The 27,977-nt window shown below is 43.6% G+C and overlaps 1 protein-coding gene across 6 annotated transcripts; it reads left to right on the top strand.

Moving 5' to 3' along the window:
* The first annotated feature begins 1,800 nt into the window (after positions 1-1,800).
* Positions 1,801-27,950, top strand: TLR2 (toll like receptor 2). 6 transcript variants are annotated; one of them, XM_017806022.1, is made up of 6 exons: positions 8,864-9,149; positions 10,321-10,374; positions 14,578-14,860; positions 18,160-18,236; positions 20,063-22,474; positions 27,867-27,950. In XM_017806022.1, the coding sequence occupies exons 4-5, from the start codon at positions 18,187-18,189 to the stop codon at positions 22,446-22,448; spliced, it is 2,436 nt and encodes an 811-aa protein (XP_017661511.1). In that variant the 5' UTR covers positions 8,864-9,149; positions 10,321-10,374; positions 14,578-14,860; positions 18,160-18,186; the 3' UTR covers positions 22,449-22,474; positions 27,867-27,950. The 6 variants fall into 6 exon arrangements, with proteins under 6 accessions (XP_017661513.1, XP_017661512.1, XP_017661511.1 ...); XM_017806024.1 differs by lacking the exons at positions 8,864-9,149; positions 27,867-27,950 and adding an exon at positions 1,801-1,815 and having other exon boundaries at positions 20,063-22,823; XM_017806023.1 differs by lacking the exons at positions 8,864-9,149; positions 27,867-27,950 and adding an exon at positions 2,376-2,436 and having other exon boundaries at positions 20,063-22,823.
* Positions 27,951-27,977: the final 27 nt, after the last annotated feature.

Genomic DNA, 27,977 nt, shown 5'->3' on the forward strand with positions numbered 1-27,977 from the left:
TGGAGACTTTGCTTTCCATGATGTGCCTTGCTGGGCAGGAATCTGACTCTGGAGTTAATCATAATTGCTTGTGATTAGAAGGAAAGTTCACATGTTCATATGGACTCTGATGCTCCTGAAATTAGTACTAAGCCACAAGAAGTAGTCATAACCACTGACATGCTTTCTCTGCACCTCTTGCCTATGGTAGGAGACTTCAGGAGGAATATAGTGGGAGTATAAACACAATAAATACAGATTTTTTTTTAAAAAGTGATCCTTTGGTTTGAAATGCAATGAAGTTCTTTATTCCCTGGGTTTATTGTTGCTTGTTATATAGCATGCCTGTTGGATTTTGGATGTACAAAGGCACAGGAAAGAGGAGAAGACCTGGAAAGCTGTGCTTACTTGGCTTACTCAGTTTATTCTGTTCTGTTACATGTTTCAAGGAGATCCTTATTTTCTGTGCACTGAAGTGAAGCTTTTCCTTAAGTTCCACTGTGAGGAGGTGCATTTCTTATATCTGGAACAAACTGTAACAACAACTACAAAACCCCACTGAGTTCTGATAAGCACCAAGTCCCTGTTGTAAGTAAAGCATATGTTCCAGACAAAAAAGATCACTGGAAAAGAGAGAAAAAAACTGTGCAATAAACCAGGCAAACGCACTGGAGAGTTCAGGGAGAGCAAAACCAGATAGAAGTGTTTGGAAAAGAAAATATCTGTGAAAAAGTTGGTCAGAGTTGTTAAAAGGGCCAAAAAAAAGACAAGGGAAATGAGCTGCAAAGGGCTTGAGAAATACTGCTAAGAAAGGAAACAATCATTCCCTTTAATCAAACCAGAACAGATCAAGAAGCAATTCCCCCGGGAGCTGTGTAGTATTAGGCAAAGTATTTCATGTAACTTTTCATAACAATAACTAAGGAATGTAGCAAGCTCATTAAGGTTACCAGGAATAATTTCTGCCATCAGGAGACATCTGTAGCTTAATTAGCAATCCAGTTGAATGCAAGTGGATTTGGGCTCAGTTAAAAATCATTCCTCCTACAGCGAAGGGGAAGATGAAATAAATAATTCCACTACAAATGTCTTTGTACCAAAATGGTTATAATTCTACTGCAGTGAAACTGGAGAGGTTGCTCTAAAGACTGTCTCATTGTCATGAGCAAAGTGATTTCCAATTTCTTGCCTTGTGCCAGTGTTCTTTATAGCAGCATTGGGAGCTTCACTGATCTCTCTGAAACTGGTAACATTTTTTTTGAGAGACATCAGCAAAAGTTGTTCTTGGTTAACCAATGAAATGCTTAAAATTGCAGAGGGAAGACCAAAAATACCAGTATAAAAGAGGAATAGCTTGCACAGTTCACTGGTAGGGCTGATGGAGGGGGGGGAAACCAGGTGCAATTTTCAGTGTTCAGTGTTGATTTCCATCACAGTGTGAACGTTACATAGTCTCAGGACATTGACTGTTTTCCCAAGAAGAGAACTGGGAAGAAGTGTCAGCCACCCCTGCTTCTCGCTCCCAGTGGGTTTGTGGCTTCTTATATGTGTATTGGGATCTGGGGATACCACATTATCAGTTTCCTTGATTTTCACAGGGTGTATAGGCCAAAAGCCTGCCTTGTTGGTCTGGTATTTCCATTATGGAGCCAGAAGATATTCCTGGCATATTTTGTGAAGGTTTATAGGTACTACGAGAGATGGCATTTGGACAAAGCAGCGTCTACGGCTGCAGCAAGCCCCTCCCAGCATGCACTGTAGAGCTATGGGAAGAGGAGCATCCAACACAGCTTCCCTGTAGGAGAGGGCAGTGCTCTGCTGGGACTCTGTTTCTTGGTAAGTGGGGCTGGTATGATGTTGAGCTTGCTTCTGCAGGGAGAGATTTGGACTCCCCAGCAGCCTGCCTGCTACCAGTCCGACCTGGGAGCCTGGTTTGAACTCCTTGGGAGTGACAGACTGGCTAGACTGAGCTGTAAATACCACCTTTGAGGTTCAAAGCATGTGGGGGACCCTATGTGTCCCCAAAGGGAGGCTCAGATGGGGAACACCGTTGTTGCTTGCTCTTGAGTTTGTTATGAGCACAGTGACAATTGGTAGGCCTGTCCTACAGCTCCTGCAGCTAGACCTGGGCTTGTAGGATTGTTTCAGCCACTTAAAGGAGCAATGACCAGCAAGCAGCTTGCTTGAAATGAGCAGAAAGCTCTTAGGGCAGCTGAGAGATCTGGTTGCTAGGGGCCAAATAAGTTCATTGAAGAGAGCTGTTAACTATCTTAATCTGAAGAGAGCGGAAAGGGAGGAGGCAAGAGAGGTTTTCACAACCTGCAGTGGGGTTGGCAGTGCCTGCAGCTCCATCATCCAACTTCTCTCTGCCTCTGGAAAAGCTTCGGTGACACCTGGGAAGTCATGGCCTTCACAGCACCCCAAATTCCTGCAGAGCTGTCACTGCCATCCTGCCAGGTGAGCTTCTGACTGATCTTTACAGTTTTAGGTTGGGCATTGCTTTCCAGCATTTGTTTTCTTCCCTTTTTGCTCTCAGGAAACACCCATTATTTATTTTTCTCAGTGAGTCACCTCTGGCTGCCTTTGCCCTTTCCACGTACTTGCCTCACTTACAGCTATTTGTGGAAAAGGTGCGCAGAGGCACCGCCCTGTCACCATGGGCGTGTTTTACTTCTACCTTTGATTGCCTTGTCCTGTTGTTTAGTGTCTGATCACTTCTGTGAGGAAAATGGTTTTATGGGGAAAATCACATCCTGTGGGTGGGCTGAAGGCTCAGTGTCTCTCCAGGACTGCTGTGCTGCTGCAGCCCTACTCTGTCCCAGTCACAATGCAACAATCACCCTGCCTTTCCAACAGGCAGGAGGCTGGCAGAGGTCGGTGTCCCAGCTGGAGAAGGAGGTCCCTGGTGTTGGTTGGAGCAGTTGCTCTGTCCTGCACTGGCAAAGGCTCTGCTGGGCAAGCCCCAGTGATGTTCCCCATCTCTGCAAGCTGAGGAACATGGAGGAGTGGGAGACAGTCGGTGAGCTCTGCTCTGTGCCATCATGGGCAAGTGACAGCAAAGCAAGAAGAGGATTTGTAATCCCAGCCCTACAAGGTAGTGTTGGAACTGAGGTCCTCAGGGCTCACACCTATCTCTGCAGCTCATCACTAATGCAGGGTCATAGGCACTCCCCCTCTGCTGAAAGCTGAATATTGCTGCTGCCCCTTCTGTCTGTAGAGCGAATTTTCCTGCAAAATCCATCTGTCTGTACCTGCTTGATAAAAATGCTTCCTTTGTCACTGTAGGTCACACACTCTGCAGCTCACTTTTTTCATGACCTCTGCAGATTTAATTTCTTGCTGCTTTCTTCAGCAACAACAGCAGCACAATCCCTCAAACCTTTTCTACCCCTGGGGTTACTCTGAAGGATTTTTCCACTGGTTGTGTGTGGGACCTGCTCCCTGAGCTGTTTGGGGTTTTAGCAGCCTTGTTCAGGGGCAGTGGAGTTTTGGTGTTTCCACATGGGCCCAGTGCATTTCTCTGCAGTTTTTATTGCTTGGAGGCTGCCAGCAACCTGCACGAGCAGAGACCATGCTGGCCTGGAATGTGCGGCCTCCCCAGTGTATTAACCAGTGCCAGATGAGCTTCTCTAGCTGTTGTGGACTAGGTTCTCATCTAGCATAAACTAGTTATTTAATCACTGTCAACTAAACTAACAGCAGCCAGGCTTGGCTTGCAACTGAGCACAAATGTACATATCTTTTGGAAGGACAGCTTCATCTGCATGACTGACCAAAAAACCCCCATCCTCTTCAGTAAACTTAGCTCCTGTGCAGTGATTTTGAGAAGGTGACAGACCATACCCCTGACCATCCCTGCCACGCTCGGGGTTATGGCTACTGTACCTGTGGTTTGGCAGACATGCCAGACCTCTTCTTCAACAACACTGGCAAAACACTCCATTTGCCATTTGGTTTTAATTTTGACTGGATGTACAATTTGTGAAGGGAAGCTAATGCTTTCACACGTCTTCGTTAGTGCAGATGTGGGGGAAGCCTATGCCTGGACCTGCTCCAGCTCTCTGAGACAGTGACATGGAAGGTGGACTGCCTTCACTGGTCTGGGCATCAGCAGGTGCTGTAGTACAGGGCCGTCTCAGAACTAGAAATAATCTTCTCATGCCATGCTGAGGTGCTGCAGCAGTACACCTTACAAGAACCTGCTATGATTGCTGGTTCTGGTTTAGAGAGAAAAATGGTTCACTTCATTCTCTCAACACAGCCTCGTTAAATGAAAGGTGATTTGCGGTGTGGTGTAGGAAATGCTGAAGAGTGCAAACCAGATGTTGAAGATGATAAGAGACCCTTGCAGAAACATCAGAAGATGCTGTACCCTTCCCATCACTCTCCTCAGGCCTGTGGTATTGTGAAACTTATTGCTCTGGTATTTGCTGTGTTCATATGAGAAAGGTGGCATCTCAGTGGTGTTCCTCCAGCTGCTTACAAGCAGGCTGGCTCATTCTGCCTCCAGCTCATCTTGTGATGGCACACCAACGGTGCAGGAAGGGGTGAATGGTACTTGCAAGGGAATGGAAAATCATCTCATTGCTGCCCTGTTACCAAACCAATGTGGGGAGCCCTTGCTCCTCCTCAACTCCCCCCTGTGCTTTTCAACCACACAACTCACAGTTTGTGGCATAAATGGTTTGTGGAGCTCAGTGGCAGTTTCGTATTGATCCGCTCTTTCCAGAGCTGCCTGCAGGTTGATCAGTCCCTCTGTGGACAAGCAAGCAGCTGTTAACCAGAGGAGATGTTAACCAGCCCTATTTCTGTTGGTAGAAGCCTCTGTTTAATCACAGCTTGTGTTCCTCCTTTGGTTATCTATTATTCCAGTTAGGTACCTTCCACTCCCTCCTGTCGATTAAGGATGTGAGGCGTGTACCATGTGTGCCTTTGGGCTCCCACTGTTAACATTGTGTTCAGTTCATGCATTTGCCAAATGACTCTGAGTACCAAGTTTCAGTTTTTCCCATCTGCATGTCCTTGGCAAGTACTGCACTTTCCAGGGCTTCAAGAAATCAGGCCATAGGTACCTTCTGCTTACTCATGACTCAGCTGTCCAATTTTCCCACACAGTCACTGGTGAGCACAGATGCAGCTGAGTGTTTTCTCCTGACACTTTGCTATCATTTTCATGTGCTACATCACAACAAGCACAGCTAGTCCCCCTCTCTCCTGGCTTGCAGGGTTTTCCTATGCTTTCAGTTGTAGCCTTTAAGATCATGGCTAGGTGAGGCTTGGCCTGAGCCCCCTGTGGCTTACAGAGTGGGATGCTCCTGATAGCAAGCAGAAACCTGGGGTACAAAGACCTGATGGAAATGCCCATGGGTGGACATCCTGTGGGGGCTGAGCTCACAGTGACACAAGCTTTTCCTGTCTATAAGTATTTCTGCCTTCTGAGTGAGATTCACTGGCAAGATTATGAGTTTCTCTTGCAATAGCTGAGCTTCATGACCCAGTTTGATACCCTACAGCAATGTGCAACTTTTGGAAGCCCTCAACTCACAAAATCATTAAGGAGAGGCATCTTTGTGCATTTTAGAGATGGCCTGTACATTCACTGGCTGGTAGAAGGTTTGTTTGTTGTTGTTTTTCTTAAGAAAGGAACCTTTTTGTTCATTGAAAGGTTTTTAATAATTTATCAGTTTAAGGACTGATAAATTATAATCAGTTAGGCACATAGTTGAGGACCAAATAATGGCTTATGCAAATGCTTCAAAATCCTCAAGTGAAATATAAAGCATTTGTTAACTCTTTTTTATTCATTTGTTAACTCTTTTTTATTCATTTGTTAACTCTTTTTTATTCATTTCCTTAGTAAAATGTAAGTCTGGGAGCATCGTCCAGAACACTTACATGACTGAAGCTCAGTAAGCTGCAGGTTTGGTTTTGGTTGCACAACCTCATGTGCTGTTCCCAAGACAGAGAAACCTGAAATCTAATTAAGACAGTATTATTCTTTCTGAAGAGCTGATTTGAGGGATGAGCTGAAGGCTCTGCAGAGCCTTCATTCTGTCCCTTCTCCTGCTTCCTCTTGTCAAGGTAGCCCTTTGTCAGTTGACCAGCCCCATCAGTGAACCTGTTAAGCAGAAGTTCAGCTATCTTGGCCAAAGCCTTACTGATATTTCACATAGAAAGAGTTTGTTAGAGAAGTCCTCAAGAAACTAATATTGAGCTCTATAAATAGAAAACAGATGGCTCCAGTTTCAAGTGGCTAACTGGTTTTTAACTAGTACAGTAACTAATGTTCTCATATACCTAGAAAAACATTACAGTTTTATCTTTGCAAAGATCAAAAGAACAACTTTGAAGGACTTGCCAGGCGCACACAGCCATGTGTTTTAATAGATGACAGACGTAATGTATCCTTACAGTAATGGAACTGACTTGCTGATTTCAAATTCCCCCCTGTATTCCTGCAGTGAATAATGCCTAATGACTGCTCTGGTTGTGTTTTGTTTTTTTTTAATTTTATTACTACTACTGTGGACCTAGTGTTGCCTCAAACATAGTGCAGATATTAAGAGAAGTCTGCAAGTCTCTAAGAGAGAGCCTGGTAAGGAAGTATTTCATGAGTAGGAAGTCTCTGGAGCTGCCCAGGTCTCCTCAAGTGTCTATGTCAGTGTCCACCACTGTTTAGATTAGTCTGCTTACTCATGAGTGTCTGTTTTAATTTCCAGAAAAATACAGGGAGAAGACAAACCATAGCATGCCTGACATAGATTTGCACAAGAGGGCTCTGCGCTACAACGTGGTCTCTCCGACAGGTTGTATTTATGATGTCTGAGATGACTGAGCCCACGGGAACCACAATGCTGCCTAGCAGCAGGTGGAAATGTTGTGTGCCAGCTAGTGCACACTCCAAAAACTAGCCTCAGTTGTACAATTTATTCCGAAAACTGTTTTCCAGTTGTACAATTTATTCTCACAAACTGGAATAAACCTTTCAAAGTCCACACTGTTTTAGAGTTACAGTTGAGTTAAGGCTTGCTCCTATGCAAGTTGCTGACTTTGCTGAGTTTGCCTGCACAACAGCTGCTTCTACTTTCCACAAACACTAAACACTGGTTTACAGTCTGTATCGCTTCACTGCCTTGCTGCTCTGCTCTGTAAGTCAAATCCAATGCTAATGGAGGGGAATGCTGCTGTGCGTGCCATGACTCTTGGCCCCTTTTACCTTACTGAAACTTGGCTTCCCAGGATATGGGCTTCTATTTTGTTTCCTGGTTTGTGTGTTACGTGAATGGTTGTTTTTAGGAAGTCTAATCTTTTACTTAGCTTTATTGAAAAGCATATTTTTGGCAGTGGAGAGGGAAATGTAAGCACAGTTAGGAAATCTCTGGATCCAGTAATGATACCCTTCCTCTGCATTCCCCACCAAAACAGGCTAGAGCTGAGTTTCTAGGAGCCCTGTGTATGAATGACAATGTCACCACCAAAAATTGTGCAAAAAATCTGTGGCAGGGATATTTTCCTTGAATTTCATCTTACCCATTAGACCTTAATGTATCTCCCGCAACAAAGAGAGAAGGAAAGAATGTCAGCTTTCTTTTGGTAGGTAGATGTATGGTATGGTAGACATAAGCGACATCAGCAACATCAGTGACATTTGTAATGTGCTTTAAGAATTAGACAACACAGTCCTACTGCAGTCACAACCAAGACAGAGACTTGGGCAAAATTTGGGATCCTGCTGCCCCTTCAGACATGTGAGTGTTTAGCATTTAGTTTTCGGGTGTTCCACATACAACTGACACTGATATCTGGACGCCCTAGGGTTTGGATGCCACAACTCCGGTTGGACCTCTATGTCTGCTTCTGAGTATGCTCAGGATGTCTCAGCGCAGCTGGTACCAACCATCTCTGACAGTGTCCTGTGGTTAAGCTCTCGTTCATATCTTCTCTGCCCACCTTTTCTACACAGCTTAATCCAGTTCCTAATCATCTAGCTCCTGCAGAAAGCTTGTCCAGAAGCAGCATCTCATTTTGGTTTGTATCTCAGCTGTAGGAGCATTTACAAAGGTTTAGGGAGCCCTTGGATTAAAAAAAAAATCCCCTCTGCTATGAAAGTGGAGCAGTCATGGTGTATCTGCCTCAAAATTCTGTATGTGTCCTGCTTATTGTAGGAAAAGGAGCAATGGTGACAGCTTGTCTTGGCAATTTCCCTCTGTCACAGCCCTCTTGGACAGAAGGTTACAGCTCTCTGGAGCCAGGCAAAGCCAGTGTCTCTGTATGGAGAAGCAGACTCGTTGTGCTGCCCACTGAATGTGCAGGGCAGATTAGATGCATGTGACTGTAGGGATCCAGCTCTCAGCTGCTTTCCCACTGGTGGGGACGGGGATCTAGGTGATCTTGTTGCCTCTCATCTGCCCCATTTTCTGGCTTTCTGCTCTGGAGGAGAGGAAACAGAACAAGGAGGGTGCAAACCCTGCTGCAGACAGATGGCCCTGAAGCCTTGGCTATCTGATTTCCCCTTTAAAATGCACTAGAGGTTCATCTAATTGCAGAGTAAATACACCACTAAAGGCACAGCTTTATCTACAAAGTTGTTTTCTTGCACACCAGAAGTTATAGGGAAAAGCAAGTGTGGGAGGGGAAGGAAAACCTCTGACTGAACTCTGGAGTGGGAAGTGCAAGACTTTAAGGACAAAACAGGACAGAGATAGCTCTGAGGCATGGTAGTGAGCCTCTCGTTTCCCCATGCCTTCAGGGCAGCTGGGCTACGCCTTTTGCTCCACCTTTGAATTCCAAAGGATTGTGCAACCAAGTGTAGTGTGGTTGCACCAGGCCAGCAACTCCCCCATCCCTGCCTTCCCTGCTGGAGGTGTCCTTCACTTCTGACAGGTTCCCAGGGAGGTTTTAGTCTTCTCTAGATGGCAAGAATCTGATCTGACTAATGCTGTCCTTCGGAAGACAAAGGAAGATCTAATAGTCATTGCCCATTTCTTTATTTATTTTGGGTATTTCCTGGTTTCAGTGTTGTACAATATTTACCAAAGACGAGCAGCCAAAGTAAACCACAGGAATGAAAAATTGCAAATGAAAGAGCCAACCTCACGGCACAGTTGATCCCTTGCCTCCGAGTGCTTCAGTCTTTTCGGATTAGGTGCTCATTTGGTGTTCTCCTGCAGGTAGGCTTATAAGGAATCACCTTGGGACAAACATGCCTCTATAGGCAGCCACCAGCAGAAAGCTGAGGCAGGTCTGGAAAGACTCTCTAACAAGAGGAGGGATTAATGTGCCTGCTTGTTAACTTTGGCAGTGTGTGTAGTCGTTGTGCCAGCAGTTAGGGAGAGCAATTGGAGAGGGATTATTTTATGACTGGTGGCGTTCCTGGGGGATGGGGGGGACCATGGGGCTGGGGGCCTTCCTACAAGGAGTAAAAAGCAGAGCAGAGCACAAAGCGATGCCTTCATGGACGGCAGGCTGTTTAGACACAAGGAGCCAAAACAGATGGAAATGTTCCCTGGCCCCTTAATCCAGTTGCAGACCTGACTCACCCAGACTGAGTTACTGGTATCAATGTTGTCCTGTTACTTGGTGAGAAGTTATGAGCTCACAGGTTTCTTGTCCAGCAAACCATCTTGTCGGCTCCTTGCTGAGTTCCCCCCTGAAAAGGAAAGGGCTGCCCAGCCTGGATACAGGATTTCTCCACCTGCAGAAACAGAGAACAAGCCAAACTCATTCACAGGCTGTGTTTCATCATGACAAATGTGAGAAATACTTATTTTACAGAAAAGTTTAGACCTCTGAACAGTAGGGGAGGAGAGTCCGGCCAGCCTTCACTTCATCCATCCCTTCTCCCATTACTCATTGCATTTTTGTTAGTGACTCTCGAAAGACTCTATTCAGCTGGAAGGCTTTGCAAATATCAGAGAGGACACTGTCAGAGGGAAGCATGGAGACGCTGGAGAGATGACCAAGAAAGATTCCTCTCAACAGCGGATTATGCATCTCAGTATGCTTTGCTTGGGCTTTTGGTGCTGGATGTTAGCTGGGAACAAAGAGTTCAAGGATTAAAACACAGAGAAATAAAGTACTCTGAAGGCTGATTTTAAGGGAAATTTGTTGAAACTATTAATCATGGAACATACAGGAAATTAATGTCAAATGATGTCATAAAAATAGCACATGAAAGAAGTGCAAATGTAACATAATTTCTATAAATAGAAAAGAATATTTATGCTGACACTTGTGTAAGTTATAAGATGAAAACAAACCAGGTGGCCAGTCTGTTGGGTAAAAGTTCTTAAACACTGGATAATAAGACCCAAAGAAACAAAGATCTTCTTGTGTTCACAGGTGCAAACTTCATGGTGTTAAGTGTTGAAGGAATATGGCCTGAACTGATCAAAGGTAAGAGGGTGCATCTAATCTGTTGCTCTTTCTCATAGTAGAGCAGATGTAAGGTAGACAAATTCTATTACCCTATGGTTATCTCTGAACCAACTTATTCTAGTCCTGTAGTTGCAGCTATGGAGATGGAAGTTGGTTTTTTACCTATATTTTCTTTGATTCCTCTTCGTTTGACAATTTTCTGTCCAAAAGCTATGAACTGCAGAGCAAATTACTTGAAAGCATGAGTTACCATGCATCCTACACTTATTAGAGATCTACAAAAGTCTTTTTAGTATTACTACAACCCTCTGTTTGAATCTTCATGTAAGTTTCTTGCTTGGTCTCAAGTGAAGAGCAGGATTTTTTTGGTTCTCTGTTGCCCTGCACTTGTAATTACCTATTGCACCAGGGGTTTAGTCTCTGCTGGAGTTCCTAAGTCCTGCTAAAAGGCTTACAACATCAGCAGTGTTTCTGGCCCATCACTGTTGAAGTAATGGGAGCTTTCTAGAAAAGGACTGTTCCCTCTCAAGTCCGTGCCTTGCTGCCCAGCCTGTAGTCTCTTTCCTCAGTTGTACACCATGACCAGCCAGAAACCGCTGGGTTGAAACAAAACCTGAAGAAAGCAAAGCAAAGCAAAGCATTTCCCATCACAGCTGTTGACTGAATCCACCCCTGTGGGTCAGCGTGGGACAGCATGCTCAGCTGCAATGGGGTTTGCCACAGCCATCTCCTGGCCATCCCGGCCATACCTCCATTGCCGCAGCACAGCCATGCTCTTCGTGGCACATCCAGGTAACTCACTTGGGATGTTACAGAGGAATTAAACTCAAAGTTGAAAATAGTAGAAAACACCTTGGTTTTGAGGTTGATCCCCTGGTATGGTGTGTTTCTTTCTGTAGGTACTCTGCTAAAGACAAAAAGCTGTCTTGCAGCCCAGGCACAAATTACATGGCCTTTTCTGAATCTGTCATTACTAAGCTGGTACTGTTATACTCAAGAAAACCTACAGAAGAGCAAGGAATGCAATCTGAGGATAATTTAGGAGGAATGATTAAAATAGCTGAGTGTGTGCTTGTAAATCAGCTTGGAATGTCTGTTTCCAATCATGTTCAAATTCAGAAAGTTAGAGAATGGTCAGATATTGGAAATATCTTATTATTTGAAGATGGTTTAGTGGCCTACCAGGGACCACATGCACTTTTCAAATACTTACTGACATCTTTTTATACTTAGGCTTTTCATTTTTAGTAAAAATTATGTTTTCATGGGTGTTTACAACTCTGTTATAGTCAAAGTTTGTTTAAAAAATTATACAATTGCAAAAGAAGACAATAGAAATAATCTCTGCAGGAAACTCACAAAACATGTAATTTTTCCAGTGAAAAAAATCTAGGAAATAGTGCATTAGATTTTTTTCCTTTTTTTAAAAAATATGGGGCCTTGATAGGCTATAAATCCAGAAGAGTACCTACACTGAAGAAAGACCTTCTGAGATCTTGAATAACTGGAAAAAAAAGATTTGAAATTTACTTGTTTTCTTTTTCTGAAATCCATTATCATGTCTGAAATATTTCATGACATCAGATACAGAGGGAGGCAGTAGCTGAATGCAAAGCCTAAACTACCTGTGCAAAATACATCCTGAGATTGTCTTTTCTGGAATGAATACAAAATCTTGATATTTTAATGGTACATGATAATGATCTGCTTCATTTCCTCCTCAGATTCTTGCCCAACTGTTAAACACGATTTTTTTTTTATAAAACAAGCAGTTAAATATGTATCTCTGCATCCCAGCAAAGTGTTTTCCACCTCTGTACAGGAAACAAACTCTAGCTGTTTCTGCAATGACTTGGTCCCGTTCCCAGGAATGTTTCCCTTTCCTTAAAAAAAAAAAAAAAGAAAAAAAACCCACAACACCAAAAACACTGGAAAATGAAAGCATTTTTCCCAGAATATTAGCACTAGATAGGCATAAGCAAGAAACGTATCCATGTATTCCTCTGAATGAGGCCAGACAAGGTTTGCTGAACCTTTCCCACCCTGAAATGCACTGAAATGACACATGCATGTCCCTTTGCCCAGCCTCCTTTGAAGGAGCTTTTACTTGGAGCTGAGCGAAACTTTTTTCCTCCTGATGGGAAATTCCATTGCCAGGATGCTAAACCCTAACTTCCTCACAACGGCCTGCCAGTGATGGCTTGCACCCGGTGGGCCATGACAGGGTATTTTCTCTCCTGGTGAGCTGAAATGAAGCAGAAGCTGTCCAAACACTGAGCGTAAGACAATCCATTCCTCTCTCTTCATGACCCCCTCCCCCTGTAGCCTGTGCCTTGTAAAGTACTTGAGGACTCCAACCCTGGGGTACCTACAGCAGCCCCGATGGCCGGGGATGCACTGGGGGGACAGTGCTGTCTCAGCATAGGCAGGTTTGGTGCTTGCAGGCAGGCCAGAGCCATAGTGTTTTCTGTGGCTCTGCCCAGAAACCTGCAAAATCTTTGTTTGGAAATAGGAATGGCACCTCTTTTTTTTTTTTTTTTTTTTTAAACTGGAAATGTGGTTTAGGTTTCCTAATACTTCTCTGGGCAGCCCATAACAGATGGGCTGTCTTATAGTCTGGGGTACAGCAAAGCAAACTAATCAACACAAAAGAGTGAGATAGATGTAGCGCAAAGAAAAAAAGTCCTTTAAAATACTCTGTGAGTGGTACTTGGGAAAGCTACATAGAGGTATTTCCTGAAAATCTCTAAAAAAAATCTTAAGAACTAGCTTTGTGCATTGATAATGTTGAACCAATTAACAGCATGAAAATTGCAGAAAATATTTTAGAAGAAAATATGATTTCCAGATTATGCCTGTTTTTAGGGGATGAATCCCCAGTGGCAGCAAGCTGGGTGCCTATCTGCCCAAGTACATTTGGGTTGCCCTCTGACATCCCAGTACTGTAACATGTATGTTTCAGGTTTCTGAGTTCCACGGCTTGATTAGGCTTTCTCTGGAGTGCCTGTGGAAATCCAGGACTGTGAATATGGGAAGTATAAGAAAAGCTGCTCTGAGCAGTGTGGGTCTTGGGTACCTGCCTCCACATGTGGTTTCTATCCCTGTATATCTTCTCTGGGAGCTGGATCCCTTCCAAAGGGATGCAGGAAGCTCTGGGCGGTGCTCAGAGGAAGTTATACTCAACCAGATATATTTCCAGACAGACCTCTCCAACACATGCACTGAGGAAGATGATCAGTTGTTGGCATTGGCTTTGTATCTTGCCTTACACTCTGCAGCATGCCAGGGAGCCCCATGCCAGACACTGGTGCCATTGATCCGTGTGTGTCCAGCGTTTGTGTGTGGCTGAGCTACTCATGAACATGTTTGTTCATGGCGTCCAGCCCCATGACAGCTGGAGGAGTGACCTGCAATAGTTGTGGGGACCCGTTCTCTGTGAGTTGTCTCAGAGTTCTCATTTTGGAGTAACAAATCTGTGCAGTGATGATAACGGGATTTTGCGTGTTTGTCATAGTGGTCTTCAGAATAGGGAGTCAATACTTGGGTTTTTTTTACTTCGTAGTAATGGAAAATGTATTTACTATGTATTAATGTAAAATCATAATGTTCCTGTCAGAAATAAATTTGTTCACTCCACCTAAACTGCAAAATAAGAAAGAAACTGCATCATCCAGCTTTGCCTTGCATGTAGGCTGCTTTCTGTTGATGCAGTTTCCTTGAGAGTCAAGAAATCATCAGGAATACTTTGGCAGAAATGATGTATTTTCTTTTGTTGAGTCATGCTGAGACAACTGAAACTTTCCATATTATTAGAATAAGCTTTGATGTCTTAGCCTGCAAACTTCCCTGCTAGCTGCACTTTGGTTAAGGCAGAAAATCAGTGTCATGTTTTTCTGACTGGATATGATAAAAAAGATATTATAAAAATAAAAGAATATGATAAAAATAAATCAACAACTGCTTCCTTGGCAGAGGCAGTCCTGTAGGTTGGCTGTTGAATGACTAACCAGTTACACAGAATTATCTTGCTCTGCCACAACTGCATTGCCTAGAAGAAAGGATTGCCCAGAAGAAAAACAAAGGAAATCAGCTCCTTTGAATTTAAACTTTCAGTCTGAAGATATAACCAGGGGATTGAGCAGCTGGCAGGGTAGGCCTGATATGGAACATGACAAAGTTAAAATAGTTTATTTTTCATTATCATGTTCCTTTTAATTTTAGTTTGAAAAGGAATACCTGAAGCCCTGCAAGTCATATTAAAGCACAGGCACCACCAGTACATGTCAAGGCTCTGCTTCCAGGACTGTGAAAGGACGCCAAGCCATTCTGCTTTCAATTACGTGAATATTATACCTCCTGCTCCAAAGACTGGAGTCACAGATTTGACTTTTGGCTTTTCCTTGGTATCCATTTCCGGTGAGGATTAGGGTAAAAGAACCCCAGGTTCAGTCTGCCTGGCACCGCTGCAACCAAGCTGACACACTGACAATCCTGGTTACCAGGGGTAAGTATCAGGAATCAGTTTTGTGCTACTTAAAAAGATCTGGAATGCACCTCTGCTCATATCACAGACTGGTCAATGGATTAGTGCACTGCTTCCCTTTTCTGCTGCTTCTACTTTCTCTTTGAGGTGGGATGTTGCCTGACTTGGGGCCCTTCTGCACTGCTCAGTTGTTCTTTCTCAGCAGAAAAGCAACAAGCAGCTCTGAGTGTGGATACTGACACTGAGGAGGAAATAGAGGAAGAGAAAAGACAGGCTGCAGGATCCTCTCATGTGAGACTGGGGAGGTGATACTTAAAGGGTACAGCATGCCCACATACTGCAGAAGATGGAGCAGTCTGTACCTCTAGCTGGCAGAGGGGAGAGGGCTGCAGAAATCTAGCAACTGGAGTCCCATCGTAAAGTCATGCTTCCTGAGTAAAAAAATATATGCATAAAGAGAAGGCAGTGGGGATATAACAGTGAAATAATCCTTCTAACTCTGATTGTAGACTGACTGAGGACTAGTGTTGCCACTTGGTTTGTGGTTTTTGATCAATGAGTCCATCCCTATGTGGTTTGGTCCCATATATACACACACACAGAAAAATATATATATATTTGTTTCTACATTTATTTTGGTCAACACATTTAATATAGCCCTCCCTCACTGGTTGCTGCCCTCTCTCACAGCAGCAGTCTACTAGTGGAAAAGGGTTGTGGCAAAGGAGCAGTTTGCTGATGGAGAAGGGTTGTGACAAGAGCCTGTCCCTCTGCCAGCAGAGCCAGTGCAGGGACCTGTCACTGAGCAGTGGGAAGCAGGGATGCTGAACAGTTTGTAGGTGGGGATCAGGGAAGAGCTGGCTGAGAGAAACATCTACTGCTTTTGCTGCTGTTGGATAAACAGAAACATTTAGAGAAAGATTCAAAAATGATGACCACATCTCTATCTTAGCCTTACCTACCTGGTGGCAAAGGCTTGTGTGGTGTCTCTGCTTGGAAAACGTGCAGTTACAAAAGCTCAGGCTTGTTGCAGATCTGTGCACTTCCGTTGGGAAAAAGTAATGTAGTTGAAGGCATGTGATTTTTTTTTTTAAACATTAAAAGAGGAAGGTTAATCATAGCTTAAACTTGGAGGAGGAGAGAAAGCACCCACAAGGTACAACTTTGTTCAATGCTGAACATGCAGTTATTCTGGAGAAAAAGCAGATGAAGGGTATTCTTACCTTAAAAGACAACAGCTTTCTCTTACTTTGGACTCTTTGATTTCAAAAGAAGTTTTTTTGAGTCATGCTGCAGTTCAATGTGGAAACTGATGTTCTGGGAGGCAGGTGATTGGTACCTTGCCTCTTTGTGGGGGGCAGCTTTGTGGAGGGCATTTCTGGCCACCTTGAGCATCCTCGGACCCTCCTGACTATGAATAACATGATAAATCCTGATAAATTGACCTAGAATGAGAGAGAGAGAGAGAGAGACAGAAGTTGTGCTGCTTTTAGACTTTTTTTCCTACGAAGGGAAACAAACAGAAGGCCCACGCAAATTTCTTGGCTTTTTAAGCAGCTTCATGAAATGAACTGCTTGGTTTGTGAGTTGTGACATGGTCACATCCATCTTCTCTTTCTGAGAGAAACCTAGCCCAGTGTACAGCCATGATGAGAGCTGGCTAAGCCTGGATGTTAGGAGAAAGTTGTTACTTCTGAAAAAACAGGCAGTTACCTCAACTCTCCCTGAATGTGTGGTGAAGAAGCTGTAACAAATAGAAGAGAGTGACCATTTCACATTCAGTGATGTACGTGGCCTCATTGATGGTCTCCTTCTCCAAAGCTCTTCACAAATTGAACTAAAAATATTTAACTTTATTAAGGAGTTGCAATTTTAATGACAAAAATATATAGTCTAATTGAACCCTGAATTAACACGGTGAAAACTGAAAGTCTTCCCTGTTGAAGAACAAGAACCATTTCAGCTGAGAGGTGCTAGAGGGAAGAGGTAGCTTTGGGGAAGTTGAGGACATCCCTTTACGTAACGACCATTTCCCTTCTTGGCTGTGCCTCATAGCTGCTTTGCCTCTGTTTTACAATGTTGTTATGCTTATCAGCTATCCTCTTTTTTTTTGAAAAGCGACGAGTTCTTAACCTAATGTGCAATGCTTATGTCAGTGCAGGACTGAAGGTTGCTAGGCACACTTGGGCTCTCCGTGGGCTGTTGAGCACAGAGGTGCTGCTGTGGGCCCTCTGACATATGGCAGGAATCAGTCTGTCTGTCTGTCTGCTCTCAGGCAGGTACTTCTTGGTGCAAGACGGCAGCAGACTGTGACAATTTCTGACCACAGGAAACAAAGTGGAAACAGCAGTAGGAATGTTTGGTGTTTGAATTTAATTGATTTCCCTTTCAGAGCTGGTAGGAAGAATCCCTCCCCCTTTATGTAAACAGCATGCTTGGCTATTTTACCAATTCTATGTTTCTGTTCAAACCTCCTCTCTCAAAATTACTTTTAATGTTTGCAGAGGGATGCTTTCTTCAAATTGTATCCTGTGTTTCAGACAGAATATCATTCCCATTCTTACACATTTTCTGTTTGTTGACAGCATATGACTCCAGTGTTTTAGGAAATTAAATATGCTCAGTGTTTCTCTAGTACTCTCCTTGGCTAAACATTTTGACTCCAACACTTATAGCACTATAATATATGTATCACTCTATATATTGATAATATTTTACAGAACTTACACAATAATAACTTTGTTATGCTGAGATGTTCTGTTGCCCAGCACAGTAAACAACGTCCCAGTGCCTACCAAACAACAAGTATTGAAACTAGAGATACGGAGAGCATGCAGTTCTGCCTAGGAACTATTTCTGCACTTAATACTGGAGGAAGTGATTATGAAAGGATGACTTGCGCAAAATGATTGAATCAGCCTTTCCAGCAAAGGAGTTGACTGACAAAAGGAGAGAGACTGACACTGAATTTCAGCTTGCAAAGCTGAATTTCATCTTGCAAAGAAGAGAAAGCAACCACAGCCTGTGCTCATTTTTGTGTCCCCAGTCAGCTGCAGCAATAGAATTGGTTGAAATGGGAGTTTGAAGGGCACGCCTTGCATGCCGGGCAATCCTGAACTCTTCAGAAGCCCTGATTTCCTTAGGGGAGCCTCCACTAAAGAGAAGCCGTGCAAACTGGTACGCTTCACTGACTGAATAGTTAAAGGACGCTGGGAAACTGTGAACATAAAGTTTTGTTTGAGAACAGGCTGAAATATTTTGTCGCTTCAGGACTGTCGCCTCATCTGACCTGCCGAACATTTCCACCTTTGCGTTTACAGGGATGAGGTGACCGTTCAGATGCCAGAATGCATGATCGGCACATGAGGAGAATAAAGTACAGCACACAGTACACAAGGTAAGTACTTAACCTCTGCTTATTCGGGGTTTCGGGATACTGTTGGTCTGTAGTCCTGGAGCTGTTTACAGTTAAAATTTGTGAGCGTCACAATGGTGACCTGTTCTTTGGTCCCTTTGGCATGAAACACAGCCTTTCTTTACTTTAAAATCAGTCTTTTTCTAATTACATCCAGTGTTTATAGGGTGACGGTAACATCCAATTCCCATCCATTAATGGTGTTGTTTTACAGAAAAGAGTGATAGACTTGTTTCATTGCATATCAGCTTGTTCTGCCTTTCCAGCAAAGAATGTAAATTGCTTGCACAGTGTACAAAAGGGTGTGGCAGTAGTCTATGCAACTCTGCTTTTAGAAGCACTGAGGCTGGTGAGACTCTGTGCCAGGAACACCCAGATCCCTTCCAGGAAACTGTGGTGTTGGAAGCCATAGCCCAGTCAAAGGGCTGGAAGGGGGAACATGCTGTCTTCAGGCTTCTGCCTGCCAGGTAGCCATTCAAAACGGGCAGGTTGACGCTGTAAAGACTGTGAGCATTTGGAACCATAGAATCACAGAATCACTTTGATTTAAAAAGACCCTTAAGATCATTGAGTCCAACCATTAAGCAAACACTGCCAAGTCCACCAGTAAACCATGTTTGTAAACACCACATCTACATGTCTTTAAAGTACCTCTGGGACAATGACTCCAATGACTCCACCACTTCCCTGTGCCAGTGCTTGACCACACTTTCTGTGAAGAAATCTTTTCTAATATCCAATTAGATTATCCAATTGTCACTTCCCCTGGTGCAACTCGAGGCCATTTCCTCTTGTCCTGTGACTTATTACCTGGGAGAAGAGAGAGACCCCCACCTGACTACTGCCTCCTTTCAGGTAGTTGCAGAGAGTAATAAGGTCCCCTCTGAGCCTCCTGTTCTCCAGGCTAAACAGCCCCAGCTCCCTCAGCTGGTCCTCATAAAACTTACTTTTAGCAGCCTCATTGCCCTTCTCTGGAAATGTTCCAGTACCTCAATGTCTTTCTTGAAGTGAGGGGCTTAACTTAACAGGATTCAAGATGCAGCTTCACCTGTGCTGAGTATAGGGGAACAATCATTGCCTTGGTCCTGCTGGCCACACTATTTCTGATACAGGCCAGGATGCCACTGGCCTTCTTGCTCACCTGGGCACACTGCTGGCTCACGTTCAGATGGCTGTCAACCAGCACCTCTGGATCCTTTTCTGTTGGACAGCTTTCCAGCCACTCTTCCCCCATATTGTAGCACTACATGGAGTTGTTGTGACCCAACCACAGCACATGGCACTACACTTTGTTGAGCCTCATACCATTGCCCTCAGCCCATGGATCCATCTAATCCAGTTCCCTCTATAGAGCTTCCTTACCCTCCAGCAGATCAACACTCCCACCCAACTTGGTGTTGTCTGCAAACTGACAAAGTGTGCACTTGATCCTCTTGTCCAATTCATTGGTGATCTAACCATCTTCCCCCGTTTAGGGCTGAAACATTCAGTCGTAGCTTCTTTGCTGACAGAGATGAAAGAGGCAAGAGCCATAGTCAGCATGCATATGAAAAGGTGGGGCTAAGAAACATCCTTTATGGCTGTTGAGATGTGATATGGCTGTACTCCAAAGATGAGCAGCACACCAAGTTTGTTTGCTTCACACTCGTAGCTGAAGTAGGAGAGGAAAACTGACATCACGGATAGCTCTTACAAATAAAATAATTGATCTGAGGTTACTAATAAAGTTGCACAGGATTTCAATAGTTTTCTGTTACTGTTCAACACTAAAATTTGACATTACTTTCTCTCCTTTCTGTTTCCTACAGCAAAATGTCCAAACAAAAAAAAAACAAATCAGGAACTACACACAGCTGGCAAGTGTGGGCCATCTACATGCTCTTAGCTGCAAACCTCTCTGAACAGCAAGCGCTGAAGCAGGCTTGTCCTTCATGCAGTGATGCTCAGCTTTGCAACTGCTCTTCCATGGGCTTGGACTTCATTCCCCCAGGGCTCACCGCCAAAATCACAATGTTAAACCTGGCCCACAACAGGATAAAGCACATCCGATCCCAGGACCTGCAGCAGGCTGTGAACCTGAGAGCCCTGCTGCTGCAATCCAACAAAATCAGCTCCATAGATGAAGACTCGTTTCAGTCCCTGGCGAAACTGGAGCTCTTGGACTTATCAAATAACAGCTTGGCTCACTTGTCCCCTGTGTGGTTTGGGCACCTTTTTTCGCTCCAGCACCTCCACCTTCAAGGCAATTTCTACAGAGACCTGGGAGAAAGCTCTCCCTTTTCTGGTCTGAGGAACCTGAGCTCTCTCCGCCTGGGCAACCCACAGTTCTCTGTGATAAGGCAAGGGAACTTTGAGGGCATTGAGCTTCTCAGCAAGTTGTGGATTGATGGTGGTAACCTCAGTCAGTATGAGCAGGGAAGTTTGAAATTGATTAAGAAGATAAATCACATGGTCATAAACCTAAGAAATATTAATATATTCTCAGAAATTGTTAGGGACCTTCTGCACTCTGTGACTTGGCTAGAAGTGAGAGAAATCAAATTAGCAGTTGAAACAAAAAGCTTGGTGCAGAACTCTACGCGCCCTTTTAGGATGCAAAAACTTACGTGTAAAGATGCTTTCTTCACAGACCAGTCTATTAGCCGATTCTTGGTATTATTGAAGGAAATCACCTCTTTACGAGAGTTAGAGGCAATAGATTGTGTGCTTGATGGGAGGGGTATATGGGACACTAAAGAAATTGCAAGCAGTGGGCAAAGTTTTGTTGAAACAATATCAATAATAAATGTAATGATTCAGAAATTTCATCTGTTTATTGACCTAGAAGGTATGGAGTCACAAATAAACAAACTGAAAAGACTCACTATTGCAAGCTCTAAAGTTTTCATGGTACCATGCAAGCTTGCAAGAAATTTTTCATCTCTTATATATCTAGACTTCAATGATAATTTGCTTGTAAATAATCGTTTAGATGAGACAATGTGCAAAGATGCCTGGCCTTCACTGCAAACATTAAATCTAAGTCAAAACTCTCTAAAATCTCTGAAACAGACTGCAAAATATATATCTCGTCTACCCAAACTGAATAATCTTGACATTAGCCAAAATAATTTTGGTGAGATTCCAGATGCATGTGAATGGCCAAAAAACCTGAAATATTTAAACCTCTCCAGCACTCAAATTCCTGAAGTAACGACCTGCATTCCCCCAACGCTGGAAGTTTTGGATGTTAGTGCTAACAACCTGAAGGAGTTTGGACTGCAGCTCCCATTTCTGAAAGAGCTGTACCTCACAAAAAACCAGCTGAAGACCCTGCCTGGTGCTGCACCCATTCCAAACTTAGTGGTCATGTCAGTCAGGAGAAACAAGCTCAACAGTTTCTCCAAGGAAGAGTTTGAGTCCTTCAAGAGAATGGAGCTGCTGGATGCCAGCGACAACAACTTCATCTGCTCCTGTGAATTCCTCTCCTTCATCCACCACCAGGCTGGGATATCCCAGGTGCTGGTGGGGTGGCCAGACAAGTACGTCTGCGACTCTCCGCTGGCGGTGAGAGGGGCCCAGGTTGGAGCTGTACACCTCTCCCTGATGGAGTGCCACAGGTCCCTCGTGGTGTCATCGATCTGCATCCTGGTGTTCCTGGTCATCCTCATCCTTGTAGCTGTTGGCTACAAGTACCACGCGGTCTGGTACCTGAGGATGACCTGGGCGTGGCTCCAAGCCAAGCGGAAGCCCAAGCGAGCCCCGCCAAAGGACATCTGCTATGACGCTTTTGTCTCCTACAGTGAGAACGACTCCAACTGGGTGGAAAACATAATGGTGCGGGAGCTGGAGCAGGCCTGCCCTCCCTTTCGCCTCTGCCTCCATAAGCGGGACTTTGTGCCCGGGAAGTGGATAGTGGACAACATCATTGACTCCATTGAGAAGAGCCACAAAACGCTCTTTGTGCTGTCTGAGCACTTTGTGCAGAGCGAGTGGTGCAAATACGAGCTGGACTTCTCACATTTCCGCCTCTTTGATGAGAACAACGATGCGGTGATTCTTGTCCTCCTGGAGCCCATCCAGAGCAAAACGATTCCCAAGAGGTTCTGCAAGCTGAGGAAGATCATGAACACAAAGACCTACCTGGAGTGGCCTCTTGAAGAAGAGCAGCAGCAGATGTTTTGGGCAAACCTGAAAAGAGCCTTGAAGTCGTAGAAGAACTCAGCAGCTCCCATTTCAATGTATGTCTGCAAAAGGCTCTATGTCAGTGTTTCTTCTTGCTAAGAATTTTTTTTTCTTATTTTTCTCTCAAAATACAGCTGGCTTTGTTGTGTGTAGAAATAATTGTCATGTTACTCACTGAAAAAGGACCGCTTTTTGCTTTCCAGTAATCTGATTCTCTGGTCTTTCAAAATCTCTGCCAATAACTATAATATTTGGAAGCTATATTGGACTATATATACTTTTCTGAACACAATTAGCTGAGTGTATGGTATTTCTGTACTTTTTTCTGCTCTTACCACTATTCCCAACTCGTCTCTAACAATGCCACTGCAATTTACAATTTAAATTAAAAGCCAAGGACTTCAATCAATACTCTCCTGTGTCCATCTCTTCCTGTGAATGCTTGTTTGTCCCTTTGCAGTCACCACCATTTTCCCTTCTACCTACCCCCAGAGATAGCTGAAGCCTTCTATTTGTGGAGTATGAGCCTGTGTTTCTAATGTGTGGGCTAGATGGTGTTGCAGACTGTCTCGTTTCTTGGTTTTGCTCTTCTACTTCACAGAGCACATTTATGTAATCACTAGGCCATGAACCCCTTACTGCTCTACTTATCTTCCTTTCTAGAGGTTGAAGAAAATCACACTGACAAGAGGTAGTTCCTCTCTCTACTTCAGTATGAGACATCTCCTAGATCTACTGTATTGCTCTTCACCAATTACAGAGGGAGTCCAGACAAGCAGGTAGATACAGATGTTTATATTAGGATAGCTGGTCACACTCTGAGTGCCTGGATTTCTTGTGTTTTAGATGTTCTTATGGGAACCTGAAATTGTCTCTGAGGGGATTAAGTTAGGTGTGGTTTCTCTACCTTGGCACTTCCATGTTCCTCTTTGCTTGTATTGCTGGAGTTTAAGTAGAGGAGAGTCTAGATGAATTTTGGTTAAACTTTGGATATGCAATTATTTTGTGGTGATAAACCAAAGCATTGGCAGATGGGCTGAGCGAGTATTTGAAAAATAGCAAAATTTGCTTATACAGACATGTCTGTTAGTATACTTGTTCATATGCATATATATGTGTATGTGCTTATACATGTGTATCTGTACACATATCTACACATGAGATGGTAGTTTCTGTGGGTGTAGCCTGCAAACACCACTTTCAGTTCTACTTTCCTGTTATAATATTGTCTCTAGGGGCAGTCTAAAATCTGCTACAAAGGGTTTTTTTGCTCACTGTCTTGGAGAAAAATAGCTCAGTAGCTAATCAAGGCTGAACTCCAGGTAGGTGGTGAGTGAATCATCTGAGAGCAAACAATGAGCATTGATAAAACAGATTAGGAGACTGTGTACCTAGACGTAAGAAGGGAAGTAAGTCTTGCCGGTCATTACAAAGAGAGAGTCAGAGAGATGTAGGAGAAGCCTTAGTTTTCATATGGTACACTCGTACTATAGACCCAGGCTTTTTTGGATTGGCACATTTTAAAAGGAGTGATAGTGTTCCTGCTTTTATGCCAATCAGATCACCTAGGTGGGAATTCCCCTGCTCACATTATCAAGGTTTAAAGGTGAAGTGGAAATGAAACAGCAGCATAAGAGGAAGGTGGGTAAAGAATGATCAACAAGAGAGAGATGAAACACAACATGGGTTAACTGGCATGCAGGCACCAGAGCTGGAGCTGGCATCTCTGGGGATCTTTTCAGCAGAGAGGTGAGTTTTCAAGTAGGTGAAAGCTGGAGATGCAGGGAAAGACAGTGGAGCTGCAATGCCAGAGCAAGAAGCAAGGAGAGAGCACTGGGAAGAGGCTATCTCTGCATGGGGGTTTGACGGTGCTCAGGGCTGCTGAGAACGAGTGTGGGGTCGGGAGGGATTTCTGTCACCAGCAGAAGTGGAGCAGAGAGGTGCAGTCACAGGCAGCTGGCAGCTATGCATGGCAGGCAGGCAACAAAGAAGACTTGCCAGGAGAGCTGGGACATGCTGATGGGAGCAGTGTCCTTTGGGAAAGGGGAGAGAGGAGAGCAGCAAATGAAAAAGACAAATTGGGTCAGACTGTGTCATTTCTGCTCAATTTCCTTGGGGGAGGGTGCCTCGTTTGTACTTTGTCCTGTTTGTATGTTGTCCCACTTGTGTATTGATACCAGCTGCCCAGGGAAGGCTGGGTGTGAAGGTGGGCTGCCTTGGTTTCAACAATTCAACCAGGAAAGAGCTCACTGAACAATGGCCTCAGGACTTCAGCTACCTCCTCACCTAACTCGGACCTGTTGCACATTCTCTGTGTAGGAAACAAGAAGAGGCGTTTCCATGTATGTGTGTGGATGTGTGTATGCACACACATACTGTTAGGGCAGTGCTGGTGGGTGATAACTAGGGCACATGTAACCCACACACAACCAGGTGGAGAGCAGCAACTTTCCCCAGTCTGCTTGTAGTTTGACTCCTTCACCAACTGGTGACTATCCCACTGCAAAGTCCATAGCACTGCTCAAATTTACCACATTTACCTGGATAGTGCTCCCCAAGCTAGAATCAATTTATGCATTATTCGCACTTACATTAACCTTTTGCATTTGATAGCATTTATAGAACCTCATTCTGTTGTCAGTCATGGTTTTGTTTAAGAATATGCAAATATTTCCTCAAATATGTCTACTGACATGGCCCAGCAAAGACAGTCCTGAGCATGTCTAATGGCTTGGACCCTTTCTCCATAACCCAGAAATGTTTTGAATGTCTGGTTCATCACAGCATCTTATGGTATAATGGCATCTGTGCAAGTTTCTGTATTTTTAGTTGCATTTTAATTTCTTTGTGGCTTTTTAGTTACCAGCACAAGGGGAAAAAGTGATTCCTTGTTAGGGCAATGATATAGAACTGTATGTCTGAGTGGGTGTGGAAATGCCTGAATTGATCCTGTAAGTCAGGGTCTTAAGCAGAATCATTAGAGATGAATGGGAAGGGAAAGAGACTGGCTGAAAATTGAATGAGAGTGGGAATGGGATTTCTCTGAGTGTCTGCTCAGATAACAGATGAGCAAAAAACTGGAAAACAAGCTCACAGAAGCGACAATAAAGAAAAGCATCCTGAACCACCAAATGGAGTTTAGTCCTGCAGTCTCTGGATGGTTTCAGGCTGGTGAGGTGAAGAGCCATTAGGCTCAGCTGGTATTTCCTGGGCAGTACCTTCCCAGTTTCCTTCTGTGCTGCAATTTACCACCTATAAATAACCTTTCTGTAGATAGCTTTTGATTGATCAGGTCACCTGTTTGTTTCTTTTTCTAACAGTAAGCATTTTGATGGCAACATTAAATATACCACTTGAATTTGTTACTGATGAAACTCATGTTACCTGTAGCTTTGCTCCTGTAGCCTACAGCACCGTGTTATCCAGTTAGACTTGTGAGACCGAAAAAGAACACTCTAAAAGAGCCTCAGATGGACAGCAGATGAGTAACTACAGATTACAATTCTCTATGTGGTATTCACAAGGAAAATTATCTAGGTATCTAAACTATGGTACTCCATTTTAAGTCAATGGGGCAAATTCTCTTAGATTCATCACATCTTAATCTGGGTGTCTAAGATGTGATAAGAATTGCCCCCAAAAGACGTTATTTCTCCCCGTTGACTTTGGATGACATGGTGGATGACTAGCTCAGCTGTGGGCATCTAAAGACAGGGAAGACAACTGTGTCCTTCAAGATTCAAAGACAGAGACAAAAGGCAAATAACACAAGAGGTCAAAATATTTATAGTCCTCCAGGTGAGAAGAGATGGAATGATTGAAAAAATTATCCACAACTTTTCCTCCCCTCTCCATATGCTCAAACCATCTCAGTCAACTCTGCCACTTTTGAATAATCTTAAGCAACTATGGCTAAAAATAATGCAACTGGAAGGGCAGGACTTATCTATATGAACTTGTATGTGTGGGTCAGCTACTGTAAAACAAATCAGAATATTAAATCAAAGCACAGGAGATCTTCTGCACAGAGTCTCAGTGGGATGACAAATGGAGAAAGTAGTTCTCAGTGAGCCAGTCTAACCTGATTAACCCAATACATAGCTCACGATTTTGTGAACCTGTTCATTGGCCTCTTTGGGGTTGGTTCATTCTTTTCAACCTTGGTAAGATACCTACTGAGGTAGGGGGGGTTGTGACACACGGGGGAAAGTTATATTTTAAAAATGTTCTTTGATCCTTGTCAAAAAAGGTTATAATTCAATATGTAATAAGGGTTTTAAAGGGAAAAGAGCTCTCTCAGGTTTCAAAAATTGTTTTTCCAACTCCTCAGAAGGATAGAAGAGCTAAAGTCACCTTGTTGGAAGTAAGGACATGCTGGATATTGCAGCAAGTTCTGTAACAAAAAAAAGCCATGCCAAATCAGTACTATAAAAGGCACAACTGTGAGAGGAAAGTGAAGTGACACAGGATCCACATCTGTGTACCTTTTCTTGAATCATTTCAGTCCAGAAGATCAGGAATAGTCTGTGGGGCTGGAAAAAGCTATCTAGTTCAGACAGCTGATCTGATCTGAAGGAGGCTCCAAAGGCCCCAGCTCTTCCTTGTGGCTTGGCCTGATCTTCTTTCTGCCACAGATGTCCAAAAGAGGAAAAGGCATTGGCAGAGAAGAAGGATGTGGCAGTAAAAGGAAGAGCTAAGTCAGTAGGCAACAATGGTCACTTTTGCAAGCTCAGGTTTTATTAGCAAGTACTGGACTGATGGCAACATGATAAAGATGCCCTATGCAGTTATCCAGGCGAGTATTTTTTTCCCTGCTCCTAGCACATCCACAGGTAGAGAAAGGCAGATAAAACGAGAAATGGACTGAAACAAAGGCATTCCTCTTCTCCTCATTGTCAGAATTGACATTAGACATGAAATTAGTATCAAATGTGAATGATGTTATGTACTGTAAGATGATGACTCTTCTTGATGTAACCAGGATTTGAAATACACACAGGAGACTCCCTGTAGTAAAAATGAATACACAAAATAATATTCACAGACTCAGAAAAAAAAGACCTGAGGTGGGACAGAGCAGGGAGGTATGAAGACTCTGTACTAAAGAGGAAGAGGATGAGAGTAGTTGTGCTGATACAGATGTTTAGCTGAATTTGCAAAAAATTTGTGGAGCTGTTAATTGACTTGATAGTCTTCATGCCAAATTTAGAAATCACAGGGGAAAAACAAAGAACAAAATCAATATACATAGTTTTCAACAAATGATTTTGAAATATTTGTGAATAGTATGTCTTTTTTAATGGATCCATTTCATCTCTGAATTGTGTTAAAAACAAATATATTCACAGTGTTTTGACAGAACAGTGAAAGTTATATTTTTAGATATAACCAAAATGTACCTTGTTCAAATCCATCTTGTATTTGCTCTGACTATATTTTTTATTTTAGGTGAAATAATGAGTAAACACAGCTGGCAAGTGTGGGCCATCTACATGCTCTTAGCTGCAAACCTCTCTGAACAGCAAGCGCTGAAGCAGGCTTGTCCTTCATGCAGTGATG

Source organism: Lepidothrix coronata, unplaced genomic scaffold (genome assembly GCF_001604755.1).
Source record: "Lepidothrix coronata isolate B3197 unplaced genomic scaffold, Lepidothrix_coronata-1.0 Scaffold13, whole genome shotgun sequence".
Lineage (NCBI taxonomy): Eukaryota > Metazoa > Chordata > Aves > Passeriformes > Pipridae > Lepidothrix > Lepidothrix coronata.